This window comes from Salvelinus fontinalis, chromosome 12 (genome assembly GCF_029448725.1).
Source record: "Salvelinus fontinalis isolate EN_2023a chromosome 12, ASM2944872v1, whole genome shotgun sequence".
Taxonomy (NCBI): domain Eukaryota; kingdom Metazoa; phylum Chordata; class Actinopteri; order Salmoniformes; family Salmonidae; genus Salvelinus; species Salvelinus fontinalis.
Genome location: NC_074676.1, coordinates 49,237,943 through 49,254,360, shown reverse-complemented (window position 1 = coordinate 49,254,360; position 16,418 = coordinate 49,237,943). Strand labels below are relative to the sequence as shown.

The window sequence follows — 16,418 nt, the reverse complement described above, 5'->3', positions numbered from 1 at the left end:
TGAAGGAATTAAGTAACTTTATTTTTACACACACACTTTTGAATTGTGAGGTGAAGATAATTGTTAGCCTAACAGCGTAGTGTCTTGTGTGGTTTCACCAGTTGTCATTTTAGAGACAGGTGGCCTCACCCAGTGCAGTGCTGTGCTCCCTGGTTATTTCCCACTTGGCCTTGTAGAGCTGGTCCCCTGCGCCCTCCCAGAGGTCCCACAACTCCATAAACGGTGCCTCAGGCGCCACCATGAAGTCACAGGTCATCGGTGTGGGGTGGAGTCCAGGTACTGGTACAGGGCAGGGCTGAGGTGATTGGCTGGTGGTAGGCTAAGGCGTTGCACACTGCTGCCTCAGGCTTGTCAGGTTCTTCATAACTTCCAGACCACCAACCTCTTACCTGCTTTCTTCATTCTCAAAAAGGATCATGGGATTTTCTGTCCAAAATGTTATTATTGGAACAAACAAGGTTTGTGCGGTAACAGTAAACATTCCAAGTCAGTTGACCTTTGTGACATTGATATGATAATGTATTTCTATGGTGACATCAAATAATTAATCTCTGTTTTGATTGCATATTATTCCATTGAATTGACCCCAAAGGTGATACCCCACATCTGATGTGGTGGCATAATAGACATGACATTACTAGGTCAAAATTACTAGGTCATCCCACCTTTAAATCATTGGAATTTAATCATATATTCAATGTAAGTCCCCCTAGTCTGAGTACCAGTCTCTTTAGCTAACATTCCACTCCTTGCCACTCAATGATGTATATATAACCCTGGATAGCTGAAGCAATATTTTGGCCATGGAGAAGCTTTGAAGCCACTGGTCGGCCATATTGACACTCAGAAAAGCAGTCCTCCATAAGAATGAATGGAATTCTAAAGTATTTAATTTAAATGTTTCAAGGAATAAATGACATGTAGTTAAGTATTTTTGTTCTTGTAGTGTGGACAGAAACATTAGTGCTCTCCAAAAATTATACTTTCAGGATTTAAAAAAAATGTATTTTAAAATTATGTTTAGCTCACATAATACAATTTAAAAGTATGCATAAAGGTGTCTGTAATAGAATAAACGTGGCAATATCAAATGTAGACGTTAGTAAATTCCTTTCTATAGCTTTCAAAATATCTTTTTACAATGGTGGGGGAGTGCCACGATGATGTGGCTTCAAAACAGTGCCTCCTGTCAGACATCTAGTGTGTATATATAAATCTCAGCAGATGGAAACCTAGTTGCAGGCAGGTTTTTTTGGGGGGTGCAATCATGCCCCCTACTGCTCACATATAGATAGATACGCGCACATGCATTAGTTAAATAAAGGTTAAATAAAAACACATTTCAAAAACATGCATGAGTCCTTAGTATATACTTAATTTCAAAATTCAAAAGGCACTCGCACATCTGAGCTATCTTTTTTGCAGGTGCATGGTAACAGTTGAATAAGATGAGAAAAAAGAAGGAACCCACACACTGCTCTTGAGAATATCAAATCAAATTGTATTAGTCACATGCGCCAAATACAACAAGTGTAGACCTTACAGTGAAATCCTTACTTACGAGCCCCTAACCAACAATGCAGTTTAAAGAAATACGGATAGGAAAAATAAATAAAAGTAACAAGTAATTAAAGAGCAGCAGTAAAATAACCATAGTGAGACTATATACAGGGGGGTACCGGTACAGAGTCAATGTGCGGGGGCACCAGTTAGTTGAGGTAATATGTACATGTAGGTAGAGTTATTAAAGTGATTATGCATAGATAACAACAGAGAGTAGCAGCGGTGTAAAAGAGGGGGAGGGGAGGGGGCAATGCAAATAGTCTGGGTAGCCATTTGGTTAGGTGTTCAGGAGTCTTATGGCTTGGATAGAAGCCTTTTGGACCTAGACTTGGCGCTCCGGTACTGCTTTCTTTGCGGTAGCAGAGAGAACAGTCTATGACTTGGGCGGCTGGAGTCTTTGACAATTTTTAGGGCCTTCCTCTGACACCGCCTGGTATAGAGATCCTGGATGGCAGGAAGCTTGGCCCCAGTGATGTACTGGGCCGTTCGCACTACCCTCTGTAGTGTCCTGCGGTCGGAGGCCGAGCAGTTGCCATACCAGGCAGTGATGCAACCAGTCAGGATGCTCTCGATGGTGCAGCTGTAGAACCTTTTGAGGATCTGAGGACCCATGCCAAATCTTTTCAGTCTCCTGAGGGGGAATAGGTTTTGTCGTACCCTCTTCATGACTGTCTTTGTGTTTACTTGGACCATGATAGTTTGTTGGTGATGTGGACACCAAGGAACTTGAAGCTCTCAACCTGCTCCACTGTAGCCCCGTCGATGAGAATGGGAGCGCGCTCGGTCCTCTTTTTCCTATAGTCCACAATCATCTCCTTTGTCTCGATCACACTGAGGGAGAGGTTGTTGTCCTGGCACCACATGGCCAGGTCTCTGACCTCCTCCCTATAGGTTGTCTTGACGTTGTCGGTGATAAGGCCTACCACTGTTGTGTCATCTGGAAACTTAATGATGATGTTGAAGTCGTGCCTGGACATGCAGTCGTGGGTGAACAGGGAGTACAGGAGGGAACTGAGCACGCACCCCTGAGGGGCCCCTGTGTTGAGGATCAGCGTGGCGGATGTGTTGTTACCTACCCTTACCACCTGGGGGTGGCCCGTCAGGAAGTCCAGGATACAGTTGCAGAGAGAGGTGTTAAGTCCCAGGGTCCTTAGCTTATTGATGAGCTTTGAGGGCACTGTGTTGAATGCTGAGCATTGGTCTCTCTGTGTTCAATACACTAACCCTCAAAACAAAAATAACTTTTCAAACAGTAGGCCTTTAGTTTTGTGTGTGTGTGTGTTTCAATGACAGGAGATTACAGTAACAGATCTTTGCAACTCAACATTAGGAAGGTTGACTAAGTGTGACAACAGTAGCAAACAAGTTCAATAAAAGTATACTTCATCAGATATGCCAGAGTGACTAATGTTGACCATGATCAATAGTAGTGTTAGATATGCTTACACATATTAGTACCAAGCAAAGAAATACCATCACGCTACACTGACTACTTGATGGACATTTCAAAGTGTCTCCCACCTCGAACTGCTGAGACCTTTTTAATGGCTACAAATAGTAACCATATAGCCATATAAAAAACCCACGATTATGTAACTTGGTGGTATTCTAATAATGTATGCTGATTAGTATAATAAGTAACTGCTGCTGCGTTTAGACAGGCAGCCAAATTCTGATATTTTGTTTGACCAATCAGTTCAGCTCTAAAAAAGAGCACATGTGAAAAGATCTAATGTGATTGGTCAAAATACCAATTCGTGGGAAAAAGTGGGGAGTACATGGCAAAAACAACAAAAGCAACATGATTCAAATTATTTCAATGGTGTTATGTCTCTGGAGACTTTTGAGTGGGATGGACTGACTATACATGGCTCTGCTAAGAACCAATTAGCGTACCGCATATTATGTACAATAAAAGTGATATGCATGTGCTAATTTAAAAATTATGTAAATTAAAGTAAAGCAAACCAGCAAGCCTCAGGAGACTGGGAGTAGGATGGACTGACTATACATGGCTCTGCTAAAAACCAATTAGCGTACCGCATATTATGTACAATAAAAGTGATATGCATGTACTAATTTAAAAATTATGTTAATGAAAGTAAAGCAAACCAGCAAGACTTTTCTTCTGAGAAATTGTATTATAGTAACCTGCCGATGTGTTGATATTTTTGTATGTCATGCTTGCAGCTTTGCATAGTGTGCTGCTGTGACATACACAGCCTAGCTAAAAGCTAGCCTCCTAGTTAGCTCATTACTGCCACTGCCAGGATCCAGCTACGTGGTCGACATGGCGACCGACAAAATACAACAATATTAGCTATCATAACAGCTGAAGGTTGATGGCATTTAATTGGAAATTGTAAGTATATGGTGGTGGTTCTACAGAAATTATAAATGACTAGCTAACTAGATAAGGTCGGATTATGTTCGACATGTTTTATTTTTGCGACAAATGTACAGCTAACGTTTTCTAGCTAGCTGTTATGTTAGGTAGCTAACCATGCTAGCCGTCAAGTGTAGCTGGCTAGCTAGCTTTATAAAATAAAAATAATGTAGCTAGCTAACTAATTGTTTTTGTTTCTGATAACTAGCTAACGTTAGCTACCTAACTGGTCTATTTTGTTAGCTGTGTCAATTTATGATAGCTTGCTTACGTTGGCTAGCTATTCTAGCTAATGTTAACAATGTCCACTTAATGTGTATTGACTAGCTAAATTAGCACAGTAACTAATAGTTAGGCTAAAGCACACATTACCAGTAGCTAACGTTAGTTAGACAAACCGGTATAACTAGCTAACTAGGTTCAGGGCATTTGACAAATGTTGATTTTCAATTTGAGTATGGTTAACGTTTGATTCGTCACGCAACGAGCTGGGCGAAGCAAACTCACGTTAGCTATTAAGCATACTTTGAAGTATTAGCCTAGCAGGTTAGCTACTACTAACTAACTTTAGCATCTAGCTCGCTAGCATTGCTTACGTTGCACTTCGTAGTGATACGTTTGCTTGTTATGTTTATGGATGCTTATACGTTTCAGAGGCCTAATAACAACTTTACAATATTTAATAATTCTGCTGTGAAAGTGGAAAATATAGCTTGTGGAAGCGCCCCATGATATTCAATCAAACTTGGTTTGCAGGTTGACGTTGGATTCATGTACCCAACAGCATGACAAGGGAACATTGAAACAACAAACGCAACTGCATATGTTACTTATAGCTAATGCTTTACTGCTCATTACATGTTATGCAAACCTATGAAGTGGTTTTGATGATACAATGGTAAAATATATTACATATATTCTACATTGAATTGATTGATTAGTGTAGGGAAATCATTAGGCCTATGACTAGTGGTTGTGTAAGGATGGTACAGTTCCTTCTAGTGTTATGAGTCATCGTTAAAGAGGAAATCTGCAGTTGTTACATCCATTTTTGACTTATACTTTAATGATCAATACCCCTTGATTCTTGAAAACTTTTATAAATGCCTCATGAGCTTAGTTCAAATGTCAAACCTCACCAGAGCCCAAAATATAAAGTGTTTTGCTCCAATGTTTGTAAACATTGTAAATGTACACAAACACTGTATAGCCTCAACATGTTTCAAACATAATGTTGATATCTTGCATGGTCAGGGCTCTGTTTATGAATTTGAGAGTGGTTACATTTCTTCAGGCCCATCCCTCAGCTTTTTACCAAAACAAGTGGGGTGACCACAATTGTTTACTCATGTTAGCTGTGAGTGTTTTCATCTGCATCCGTATCATGAGTGTATGTCTGCTGTGGCTACAGTTTTCTTTAGGATTTAGGCTTTACTAAACTTTATTTGAGACTGATACGGTCATGGAGTCATTGGATATTAAACAGTCAATCGGATAGCAAATCACAAAGTTCAACAGTTAGTCTTCTGTCTTGGTGAAATGGCTATATAAGGACAAGTATATGGACAGCTAGTCAACATTACTCTGTCAGTGTCACAGCAGCATTATTTGCATGGAATTTTGAATATGGAAGATTGTGTGAGTACAAAGGGAGAGGGTGTAAAATGTAACCACACAGTATGTAGGCCAGGCTATCAAATCAAATGATATTTGTCACATGCGTGGAATACAACAGGTGTAGTAGACCTTACCCGTGAAATGCTTACTTACAGTACTAACCAACAATGCAGTTCAAGAAATGGAGTTAAGAAAATATTTACTAAATAGACTAAAGTAACAATTAAAATAACGAGGCTAGTCAATCACAGCCAGACTGTCAGGGGAAGTTGGGTATAAATGTATTCATACATTTGTAAATTAAGAATGCCTTTCCTGAACTAACACTTTCTCATTTATTTTTTGCTTACTTGCTATGACTTTGCTGATAGCTACTTTATTGAGGAAAAATGTACTTACTATGACTGTGGTGTAGTTGGCCTACCTAGCTGTTTTAAGATGAATGCACTAACTGTTAGTCACTCTGGTTAAGAGACTGGGCCTCTGTCTTATTACATTCATTTACAGTTTTGTAATTTAGCAGACACTTATCAGATGAAAACAAAGTCCTCAAAGGTCCACACAATTCAAACTTTTGTACCTGATCTTACATTAACGTCACTGGAATGTTTGTGTGGAAGTTGGCCTCATTTGCCCTATTTTAAGTTAAAATATTTTTATTTTATAGACAAGGCTGCAGTACATTCACTAATCTATTAAGCCCTTTGTTAGATCACATGCAGTGGACATGGTCAATTTTTTGTTTTGTCCAGAAGCATTGGAGGAAATGACAGTCTTCTGCTACCATAGAAATAAGAATTAATTATTATTTCCATGTCTGCTACTGCATTGTGAGTGGTACCATAGCAGTTCCAGGCACAATGACCGCATTGTCTGTCAACCTTCCCAAAAACACGCAGGGATATTTATTGTCATCTCCGTGTAGATTATCATAGTCTGTCAGACTCAATCACTGATTGAGGAAAGGCCCCTGTTGCTCCAGCACACGTATTACAGCCAATTCCCAGCACTTAGGCTCTCCCAGGCTTTATGGGAATCACATTCCCGCTGCCTGGCCCACTCATCTCAGCACCAATGTGGGGGTGTTTCCTTCTCCTGTCTCATAAGTAAACAGTTAGCTTGTTAGCTATTCTACTTCCCTACTCAGATTGGGAACTCAGTCAGTCCACCCCTCCGGGCTATTTTCAGCCTGTGGAATCCCCACCCAGGTCGTCGACGCCTGCTGTTGACATCAGGTGTGGCTTTTTTTATGCTGGCCACAAGCAAATTATGCAGCAGTGACAGGGAAGGCAGAGGTAGTGGTGGCGCACAAACAAAGATATCATTTGAATATTACACATGTCCATCTTGAACCAGATACAAGGATAAGTGCAGGCAAAAAAAAGCAGGAGAGAAAGTAGCAATACTGGAAGCATAATGTTTCTGGCTCTGCATACTAGCTAACCAGTACCAGCATCAGAGAGTATCTTCTACATTGAAAATCAGCACCGTACTAGTGCGATCTGTTTGTTTACGCATGTCGTACCAGATGCATTTCCTTCATATTGTTCATTTCCTTTTGCTGTGAGTGTTGTTCATTGTCATGAACAAGGTTCATTACCGACTGCTTTGTCACTATTGAGAGCACTACTTTTGTAAGGTAGGCCTACACAGCAGACTTTTTGTACTGGCATCCTTAGATGTTCTTGCTATTAATTTCTAGAGGAAAAGGGAGTAGACATGGACTAGTAGGTGACAGCATGTAGCAGCATATGTTTGTTTTTGTCTACTACAGGCTCAGACATGCTTCATAGTTGGTGTGTGATTACACAATGATTTATTGGCGTGACTCGTTTGGTTATTTCATGATAGTCACACTATATTAGGTTTGTGTATATTAGTCATGTGAAACACTATGCTTTGATATGTAGTGCTTGAATTTAAATAGATTTGCATTCACTTTTTGAACGTATTCCTTTTTGATGTAAACAGAACTTTCCATACATGTTTGGCCACGGAAGTGGTGGTCCGAAAGGTCCTTTTTGATCTGAATGCCATTGGAAAAGACAAATGGTTGAGTTTGATATTATTTAAAAGCTTACAAACAGGGTTGTCAAACTTTGATAATTTCTTGTGAAAAGTTTTTAAATCAAGGTTCTGAAATATTTAACCTTTTAACGTCTATCTAAAAACGCATTAACTCAGATTTTTATTTTTTTTATCCCTTCCGACCATTTGTAATTTAGCTGGTACACCATTGTCAATTCTATTTAAAATGACATTTTTATTTCTTATTATTACCACAAAGATGGTCATCGGTCCACCCACTGTCAAATGACAACTTGGTAATGTCTATTCTATATTTCTATGACTTCAATAGGTTTCCTATGGAGGATTGTCAGTATAATTTAAAACAACAAATATTCCAATTCAACTCAAGATTCTCTGATGTGTGGATCCCCTTTCTTTGTGGTACCATTTGAAAGTTGAAATGTCAACTTTCAAAGGCATTGGCCTACACACAGTACCCCATAATGTCAAAGTGGAATCATGTTTTTAGACATTTTACAGGTTTAATAAAAAATTAAAAGCTGAAATGTCTTGAGTTAAGTATTCAACCCCTTATGGCAAGTCTAAATAAGTTCAGGATAAAAAAATTGCTTAACTAGTTACATACATACACTACTGGTCAAAAGTTTTAGAACACCTACTCATTCAAGGTTTTTTCTTTTCTTTTTACTATTTTCTACATTGTAGAATAATAGTGAAGACATCAAAACTATAAAATAACATATGGAATCATGTAGCAAACAAGTGTTAAACAAATAAATATATTTTGAGTCTTCAAATAGCCACCCTTTGTCTTGATGACAGCTTTGCACACGCTTGGCATTCTCTCAACCAGCTTCATGAGGTAGTCACCTGGAATGCATTTCAATTAACAGGTGTGCCTTATTAAAAGTTAATGTGTGCAATTTCTTTCCTTCTTAATGCGTTTGAGCCAATCAGTTGTGTTGTGACAAGGTAGGGGTATACAGAAGATAGCCCTATTTGGTAAAAGACCAAGTCCATATTATGGCTAAAACAGCTCAAATAAGCTAAGAAAATGAGAGTCCATCATTACTTTATGACACGAAGGTCAGTCAATACGGAACATTTCAAGAACTTTGAACGTTTCTTCAAGTGCAGTCGCAAAAACCAAGCGCTGTGATGAAACTGGCTTTCATAAGGACCACCACAGGAATGGAAGACCCAGAGTTACCTCTGCTGCTGAGGATAAGTTCATTATAGAGTTACCAGCCTCAGAAATTGCAGCCCAAATAAATGCTTCAGAGTTCAAGTAACAGACACATCTCAACATCAACTGTTCAAAGGATACTTTTTGAATCAGGCCTTCATGGTTGAATTGCTGCAAAGAAACCACTACTAAAGGACACCAATAAGAAGAAGAGACTTGCTTGGGACAAGAAACCCGAGCAATGGACATTAGACCGGTGGAAATTTGTCCTTTGGTCTGGAGTCCAAATTGGAGATTTTTGTTCCAACTGCTGTGTCTTTGTGAGATGTGGTGTGGGTGAATGGAAGATCTCCGCATGTGTATTTCCCACCGTAAAGCATGGAGGAGAAGGTGTTATGGTGTGGGGGTGCTTTGCTGGTGACACCGATTTATTTAGAATTCAAGGCACACTTTACTAGCGTGGCTTCCACAGCATTCTGCAGCGATTCTGATTTGCGCTTAGTGGGACTATCGTTGGTTTTTCAACATGACAATGACCCAACACACCTCCAGGCTGTGTAAAGACTATTTGACCAAAAAGGAGAGTGATGGAGGGCTGCATCAGATGACCTGGCCTCCACAATCCACCGGCCTCAACCAAATTGAGATGGTTTGGGATGAGTTGGACCACAGTGAAGGAAAAGCAGACAACAAGTGCTCAGCATATGTGGGAACTCCTTCAAGACTGTTGGAAAAGCATTCCAGGTGATGCTAGTTGAGAGAATGCCAAGAGTGTGCAAAGCTGTCATCAAGGCAATGGGTGGCTATTTGAGGAATCTCAAATATAAAATATATTTTTAAAATATAAATATAGACTGGTGCTAGAGCATAATGAATAGGTGGTTGAAAAGTTGCAGAATTGTCCTTTTAATGTAATTCTCCTAACCTTTTACCTAAATTCTCCTAACCTTTGTCGTTTTAGTTCTCCTAACCACCAACGTAAATTCTCCCTGTTATTCTCCTTTGTTACAACGCAACCAGATTTCAGAGAAATGTCCCGAGTGTACAAAACATTAGGAACACCTTCCTAATATTGATTTGCACCCGCTTTTGCCCTCAGAACAGCCTCAATTCGTCAGGGCCTGCTACAAGGTGTCAAGCGTTCCACAAGAATGCTGGACCATGTTGGCTCCATGATTCCCACAGTTCTGTCACGTTAGCTGGATGTCCTTTGGGTGTTGGATCATTCTTGATACACATGGGGAAACTGTTTAAAGTGGAAAAACCCAGCAGAGTTGCAGTTCTTGACACACTCAAACCGGTGCGCCTGGCACCTACTACCATACCCTGTTCAAAGACACTTACATATTTTGTCTTGCACATAAACAATCCATGTCTCATTTGTCTCTTGGCTTAAAAATTCTTCTTAAACCTGTCTTCTCCCCTTCATCTACACTGATTTTGAAGTGGATGTAACAAGTGACATCAATAAGGGATCATAGCTTTCTCTTGGTTTCACCTGGTCAGTCTTATGGAAAGATGTGTTCCTAATGTTTTGTACACTCAGTGTATAATACTACACGTCCTCCAAGATATATGATAAGTTATGTCATCCAATCCGTATGCTTTTGTACGACCAGGTAAGACGTATGATATTTTACGACCGTTATTCCATTTGTAATGTATCATACTAAATGAAGGCGAACAGATTTACATACCAAATCTTCCGAATTGCCCTGAGGCCAGGTTGAACATCTATCCTAGGGGTTCACTTGCTGTAGCTGAAATGTGGACATTCAGTTATAGTAACCTGTTCTTATGCAGCAACAAGATGCTGTCATTCCCCATTGAAACCCCAAACTTCCTATTTTCAGATGAGTGCTTGTTATTGGACTAGGGAGGGTCCTAAAATAGCCAGTACAAGTAAATAATCAGCCTTCTGGCACTTAATGAACACTGCTGCTGGGGCAGGGAACACCCCAACACTCCCTGACCCCAGTGTGAAGACAAATCGGGCCGTTTATTGACATCCTGCTGGTTGTCCTTTTACTGGAAGGGCAGCCAGGTGAATCAAGTTTAGAACATCGTTGGGTAGTTAGGCAAATGTTGATGTTTTTTCTTCCCACATGTTTAATCTGTTTCCCGTTTGGGGTATGCAGTTGAAATGCTTACTGTTCTGTTTTCACTTTGTCTTTCAGGTCATACCACATACTGAGTGTTCATAATGTCTGAACATTTAGATGAAAATTGATGTTCGGAATAGTTTTATTTTATTACAGTGGAATCTGTCAGATCTTTTCCATCACTCTGTTTTTTCGAAAAGAAAACAAACCCCACGCGACAACACGCTTTAGGATCTTTGAAAAAGAAAGCGTCCGTCGAATCTACAGTGCTTCCCCCAGAGACCTCCGTGGGTGACGATGCCTGTGCAAGCGCCGCAATGGACGGAATTCCTGCTGTGTCCCATCTGCACCCAGCTGTTCGAGGAGAGCCTCCGCAAGCCCATCAGCCTGGGCTGCGGCCACACCGTCTGCAAGATGTGCCTGAACAAGCTGCATCGCAAGGCCTGCCCCTTCGACCAGACGGCTATCGCCACCGACATTGAGTTGCTGCCAGTCAACACAGCCCTGCTGCAGCTGGTGGGAGGACAGGTGAGAGACGCTAGGTTAAGCTAGGTTGGTACTACTCAGGTGAGACGCTATACAACGGGTGTATATTTTACTGTGAAATACTTACAAGCACTTTCCCAACAATGCAGTTTAAAAAAGTAAGAAAATTAGCAAATAAGAATAGTAACACAAATAACAATAACAAGGCTATATACACAAGGGGTACCGAGTCAATGTGCAGGGTTAGGAGGTAGTTGAGATAATACAGTGCATTCAGAAAATATTCAGACCCCTTGACTTTCATCACATTTTATTACGTTACAGCCAATCAATCAATCAAGTTTATTTTATATAGCCCTTCGTACATCAGCTAATATCTCGAAGTGCTGTACAGAAACCCAGCCTAAAACCCCAAACAGCTAGTAATGCAGGTGTAGAAGCCTTATTCTAAAATTGATTTAGAATGTTTTCCTTCAATCTACACATAATACCCCATAATGACAAAGTGAAAACAGGTTTTTATAACTTTTAGGAAATGTATTAAACATAAAAAAACTACTTTATTTACATAATTATTCAGACCCTTTGCTATGAGACTTGAAATTGAGCTCAGGTGCATCCTGTTTCCATTTCTCATCCTTGAGATGTTTCTACAACTTGATTGGAGTCCAGCTGTTGTAAATTCAATTGATTGGACATGATTTGGAAAGGCACACACCTGTGTATGTAAGGTCCCACAGTTGACAGTGCATGTCAGAATAAAATCCAAGCCATGAGGTCAAAGGAATTGTCCGTAGAGCTCAGAGACAGGATTGTGTCGAGGCACAGATCTGGGGAAGGGTACCAAAACATTTATGCAGCATTGAAGGTCCCCAAGAACACAGTTCTTCAATGGAAGTTTGGAACCACCAAGACTCTTCCTAGAACTGGCCGCCGGTCTAAACTGAGCAATCGGGGGAGAAGGGCCTTGGTCAGGGTGGTGACCAAAAACCCGATGGTCACTCTGACAAAGCTCCAGAGTTCCTTTGTGGAGATGGTTGTCCTTCTGGATGGTTCTCCCATCTCTGTAGCACTCCACCAATCAGGCCTTTATGGGGGAGTGGCCAGACGGAAGCCACTCCTCAGTGAAAAGCACCATTTTCCACCGCCATGATAGTGGCTAATGCAACTTCCTGATATTGTGCCCTGCTTTCAGTCAGGGGTAAACAACAGACTGCTGCAACCTGATTGGCAGAACGCGATACGCAACTTCCGGGACTAGCATTTCTAGGCATTAGCCACTTCAGCATGGTTGTGGAAAATTGTGTTTCATAAAGAAAGTATGTATACTCCCCCGCCGCCGCGCTTTCTTGACATTTTTTAAATCTAGTTAACCGGGAAGTCAATGGCTTTGCAGCCTGAATGGAGAATCTTTTAGGTATGAACCGGTCCACAGGGGATACGAGTGTATTGCCGGCTGCATACAATGCGTTTGTCGGTAAGATGGAAACGACTCAATATTGCCATCTCCCGGCCTTTGGGCTAAGTGGATTTCAGTGTGTTCTAGACCTGTGTCAGTGGTCTTCATCTCTCTATTGTTTGAAGCAAATATTGAACCTATGCTGTACCCCACCCTGCTTTCACCACTTCCAGGTGGTGACCCACACAAACTCAATGTTTTTTTTGCATGTGGGCTTGGATTTTTTAAATATTTTTTAAAGGTCCCAAATTCTCTGTGTGACCATCTGCCAATATGGCTGGTAGGCTTAGACATTTCCCAGCCAATGCCAAAATCTACCAGCATTTGGCTGGTGTTATTTTTGCCTCCATAATCCCAAACAAACAGCCTTTGAAAAGGAGCTCACAAAGGTCTGCATTTGATTTCTCTGCGAACTATTGCAGTTTCATCCACAAGCACATGAAAGGGGAAGACTACAACTTGTTCTAGTTCACCACTGACCGTGTGATACTGCCTGTGTATTTGTTTTAGTGTGTGTACGCACACGTTTCACATCTATTTGTGTGTTCTCACGACACATACAAGAGGGCCATTTAGTTCTCTGATATGAGGAAAAGGGAAACTAGATCTGTCCCTGTCAAGTGGTTCAAAAGATACTGGATGTAAATGACTTCCTGTTTTGGATGGCTTGTTCTCTACTCTGGCTTTTGGGAAATGATGGCACAGTACGCTGAGTCCTAGATCTGTTTGTACTGTCTGACCAACTCTTATGGTCACGCCCACACATATCTCGGACGAGGCTACAATGCACCCCCATTGGATATGAATGCCAGGCAATCTGGATAGACTCTTGGGGCAATATCTCAATCCTTTGGCGTACAAATCTTCTGTTGATACCAAAGTCTTAGAAGAACCCTGCAGATTTAAAAAAAAAATAAGTTTATTTTTTTATTTTTTATTTCACCTTTATTTAACCAGGTAGACCAGTTGAGAACAAGTTCTCATTTACAACTGTGACCTCACCAAGATAAAGCAAAGTAGTGCAACAAAAACAACACGGAGTTACACACAAACGTACAGTCAATAACACAATTAGGGGGGGAAATTAAAAATCTATGTACAGTGTGTGCGCAAATGTAGGGGGGTAGGCAATAAATAGGCCATAGTGGTGAAATAATTACAATTTCGCATTAACACTGGAGTGATAGATATGCAGATGTGCAAGTAGAGATACTGGGGTGCAAAATAAGGTAAGTAACAATATAGAGATGCGGTAGTTGGGTGTGCTATTTACAGATTGGCTGTGTACAGGTACACTGATCGGTAAGCTGCTCTGACAGCCTATGCTTAAAGTTAGAGAGGGCAATATAAGGCGTCAGTGATTTTTGCAATTCGTTCCAGTCGTTGGCAGCAGAGAACTTGAAGGAAAGGCGGCCAAAGGAAGTGTTGGCTTTGGGGATGACCAGTGAAATATACCTGCTGGAGCGCGTGCTACGGGTGGGTGTTGCTATGGTGAGCTGAGATAAGATGGGGCTTTACCTATCAAAGACTTATAGATGACATGGAGCCAGTGGGTTTGGCGACGAATATGTAGTGAGGGCCAGCCAACGAGAGCATACAGGTCGCAGTGGTGGGTAGTATATGGGGCTTTGGTGACAAGACGGATGGCACTGTGATAGACTACATCCAGTTTGCTTCTTAGAGTGTTGGGGGGCTATTTTGTAAATGACATCGCCGAAGTCGAGGATCGGTAGGATGGTCAGTTTTATGAGGGTATGTTTGGCAGCATGAGTGAAGGAGAGTTTACAGTCTAACCAGACACCTAGGTATTTATAGTTGTCCACATATTCTAGGTCAGAAACGTCCAGAGTAGTGATGCTAGTCAGGTGAGAGGGTACGGCAGCAATTCGTTGAAGAGCATGCCTTTAGTTTTACTAGATACTATCCCATCCCCACACTTCTGTGAGGGGGGGGGGGGGGCATTTACACTTGTTTGTCAGGTTGCAATAGACAGTTCATTCGATCATGTGTCAGATGTTTGTGGAGACCATTTTCAGGATTGTGCTTCTCTTATGGATTGTTTAAGGAGCGTTCTGAACCATCACACTATATTCCCCATTTGGGATATTTCAGATGTGTTCAGAAGATGGACAGGGACTCTGCTGCCCTAGCTTCAGGGGGAAGCTGGTTTCACCATTGAGGTGCCAGGACAGAGAAGAGCTGGGGCTGAGTGGGATCTTCCCTCCCGTAGTGGTGGGGGCCAAGAGACCAGAGGTGGCTGAACAGACTACTTGGGTTGAAGTGTAGGGTTTGAGCAGAACCTTAAGGTAGGGAGTGGCAGTTCCTCTTGCTGCTCCGTAGGCATGTACCATGGCCTTGTAGTGGATCCGAGCTTCGACTGTAAGCCTGTGGAGTCTATGGAGGAGGGAATTTGGGAAGGTTGAACAACAGGCGGGCTGCAGCATTTTGGATCATTTTCAGGGGAGCCCAGCCAACAGTGAGTTGCAGTAATCCAGACGGGAGAGGACAAGTGCCTGGATTAGGACCTGCAGCGCTTCCTATGTGCGTTAGGGCCGTACTCTATGGATGTTGTAGAGCATGAACCTGAAGGAGCGAGTCGTTGCTTTGATGTTTTTTAGAGAATGATAGGGCGTTATCCAGGGTCACACCAAGGTTCTTTGCACTCTGTGAGGGAGACACCGTGGAGGTGTCAACTGTGATTGAGAGGTCTTGGAGCGGGCAGGCCTTCCCCGGAATGAAGAGGTGCTCCGTCGTGTCAACGTTGCGCTTGAGGTGGTGAACCGACATCCAAGCTGAGATATCTGCCAGGCAAGTGGAGATGCATGTCACCACCTGGGTGTCAGAAGGAGAGGGAAGGATAAAAGTAGTTGAGGGCAATCCACATACCAATGATAGAAGAGACCATGTGAGGATATGATGCAACAGAGTGACTTTGTGTAATAGCATGAAAAGGAGAGGGTCTAGAACCGAGCCCTGAGGGACACCAGTAGTGAGCGTATGTGGTGCAGACACAGATCCTCTCCATGTCACCTGGTAGGAGCGGCCTGCCAGGTAGGATGCAATCCAAGAGTGTGTAGTGCTTGAGACGCCCAGCCCTGAGAGGGTGAAGAGGAGGTTCTGATGGTTCACGGTGTCAAAGGCAGCAGATAGATCTAGGAGGATGAGAACAGAGAGAGTCCGTTTTGGCACTGCGGAGAGCCTCCGTGACAAAGAGAAGAACGATCTCGGTTGAGTGACCCATCTTGAAGCCTGACTGGTTAGGGTCAAGAATATCGTTTTGAGAGAGATGGCGAGAGAGCTGGTCAGACGGTGCGCACAAGTGTTTTGGAAAGAAAAGCAAGAAGTGATACCGTCCTGTTTTTGACGTCGGTGATGAGGGAAGTGAAGAATGGGAGAAGGTCTCCAGAGATGGTGTGAAGGAGGTGATGGGGTCGAGCGGGCAGGTTGTCGGGCGGCCAGACCTCACTAGTCGCAGGATTTTTCAAAGCGGCTGACAGTCGTTCGCAGGGAGTGGGAGGGGGTGGATGATTGGGGGCGATGGTGAAAAATGGTTTCCTAGGGTTAGAGGCAGATGCTTGACATTTTGTG

At 42.1% G+C, this 16,418-nt stretch overlaps 1 protein-coding gene across 5 annotated transcripts in view; it reads left to right on the top strand.

The window, feature by feature from the left end:
* Positions 1–3,559: 3,559 nt before the first annotated feature.
* The window catches only part of LOC129867560 (roquin-1-like), a 33,914-nt gene continuing 21,055 nt past the window's right edge, over positions 3,560–16,418 (top strand). For 2 of the 5 annotated variants that reach the window (XM_055941038.1, XM_055941039.1), the window contains exons 1-2: positions 3,563–3,925; positions 10,961–11,413. In XM_055941038.1, coding sequence (XP_055797013.1) covers positions 11,183–11,413 — 231 coding nt within the window. In that variant the 5' untranslated portion in view covers positions 3,563–3,925; positions 10,961–11,182. Of the gene's footprint in view, positions 3,926–10,960; positions 11,414–16,418 lie in introns of all 5 variants that reach the window. The other 3 variants (XM_055941037.1, XM_055941036.1, XM_055941040.1) reach the window with 3 other exon arrangements.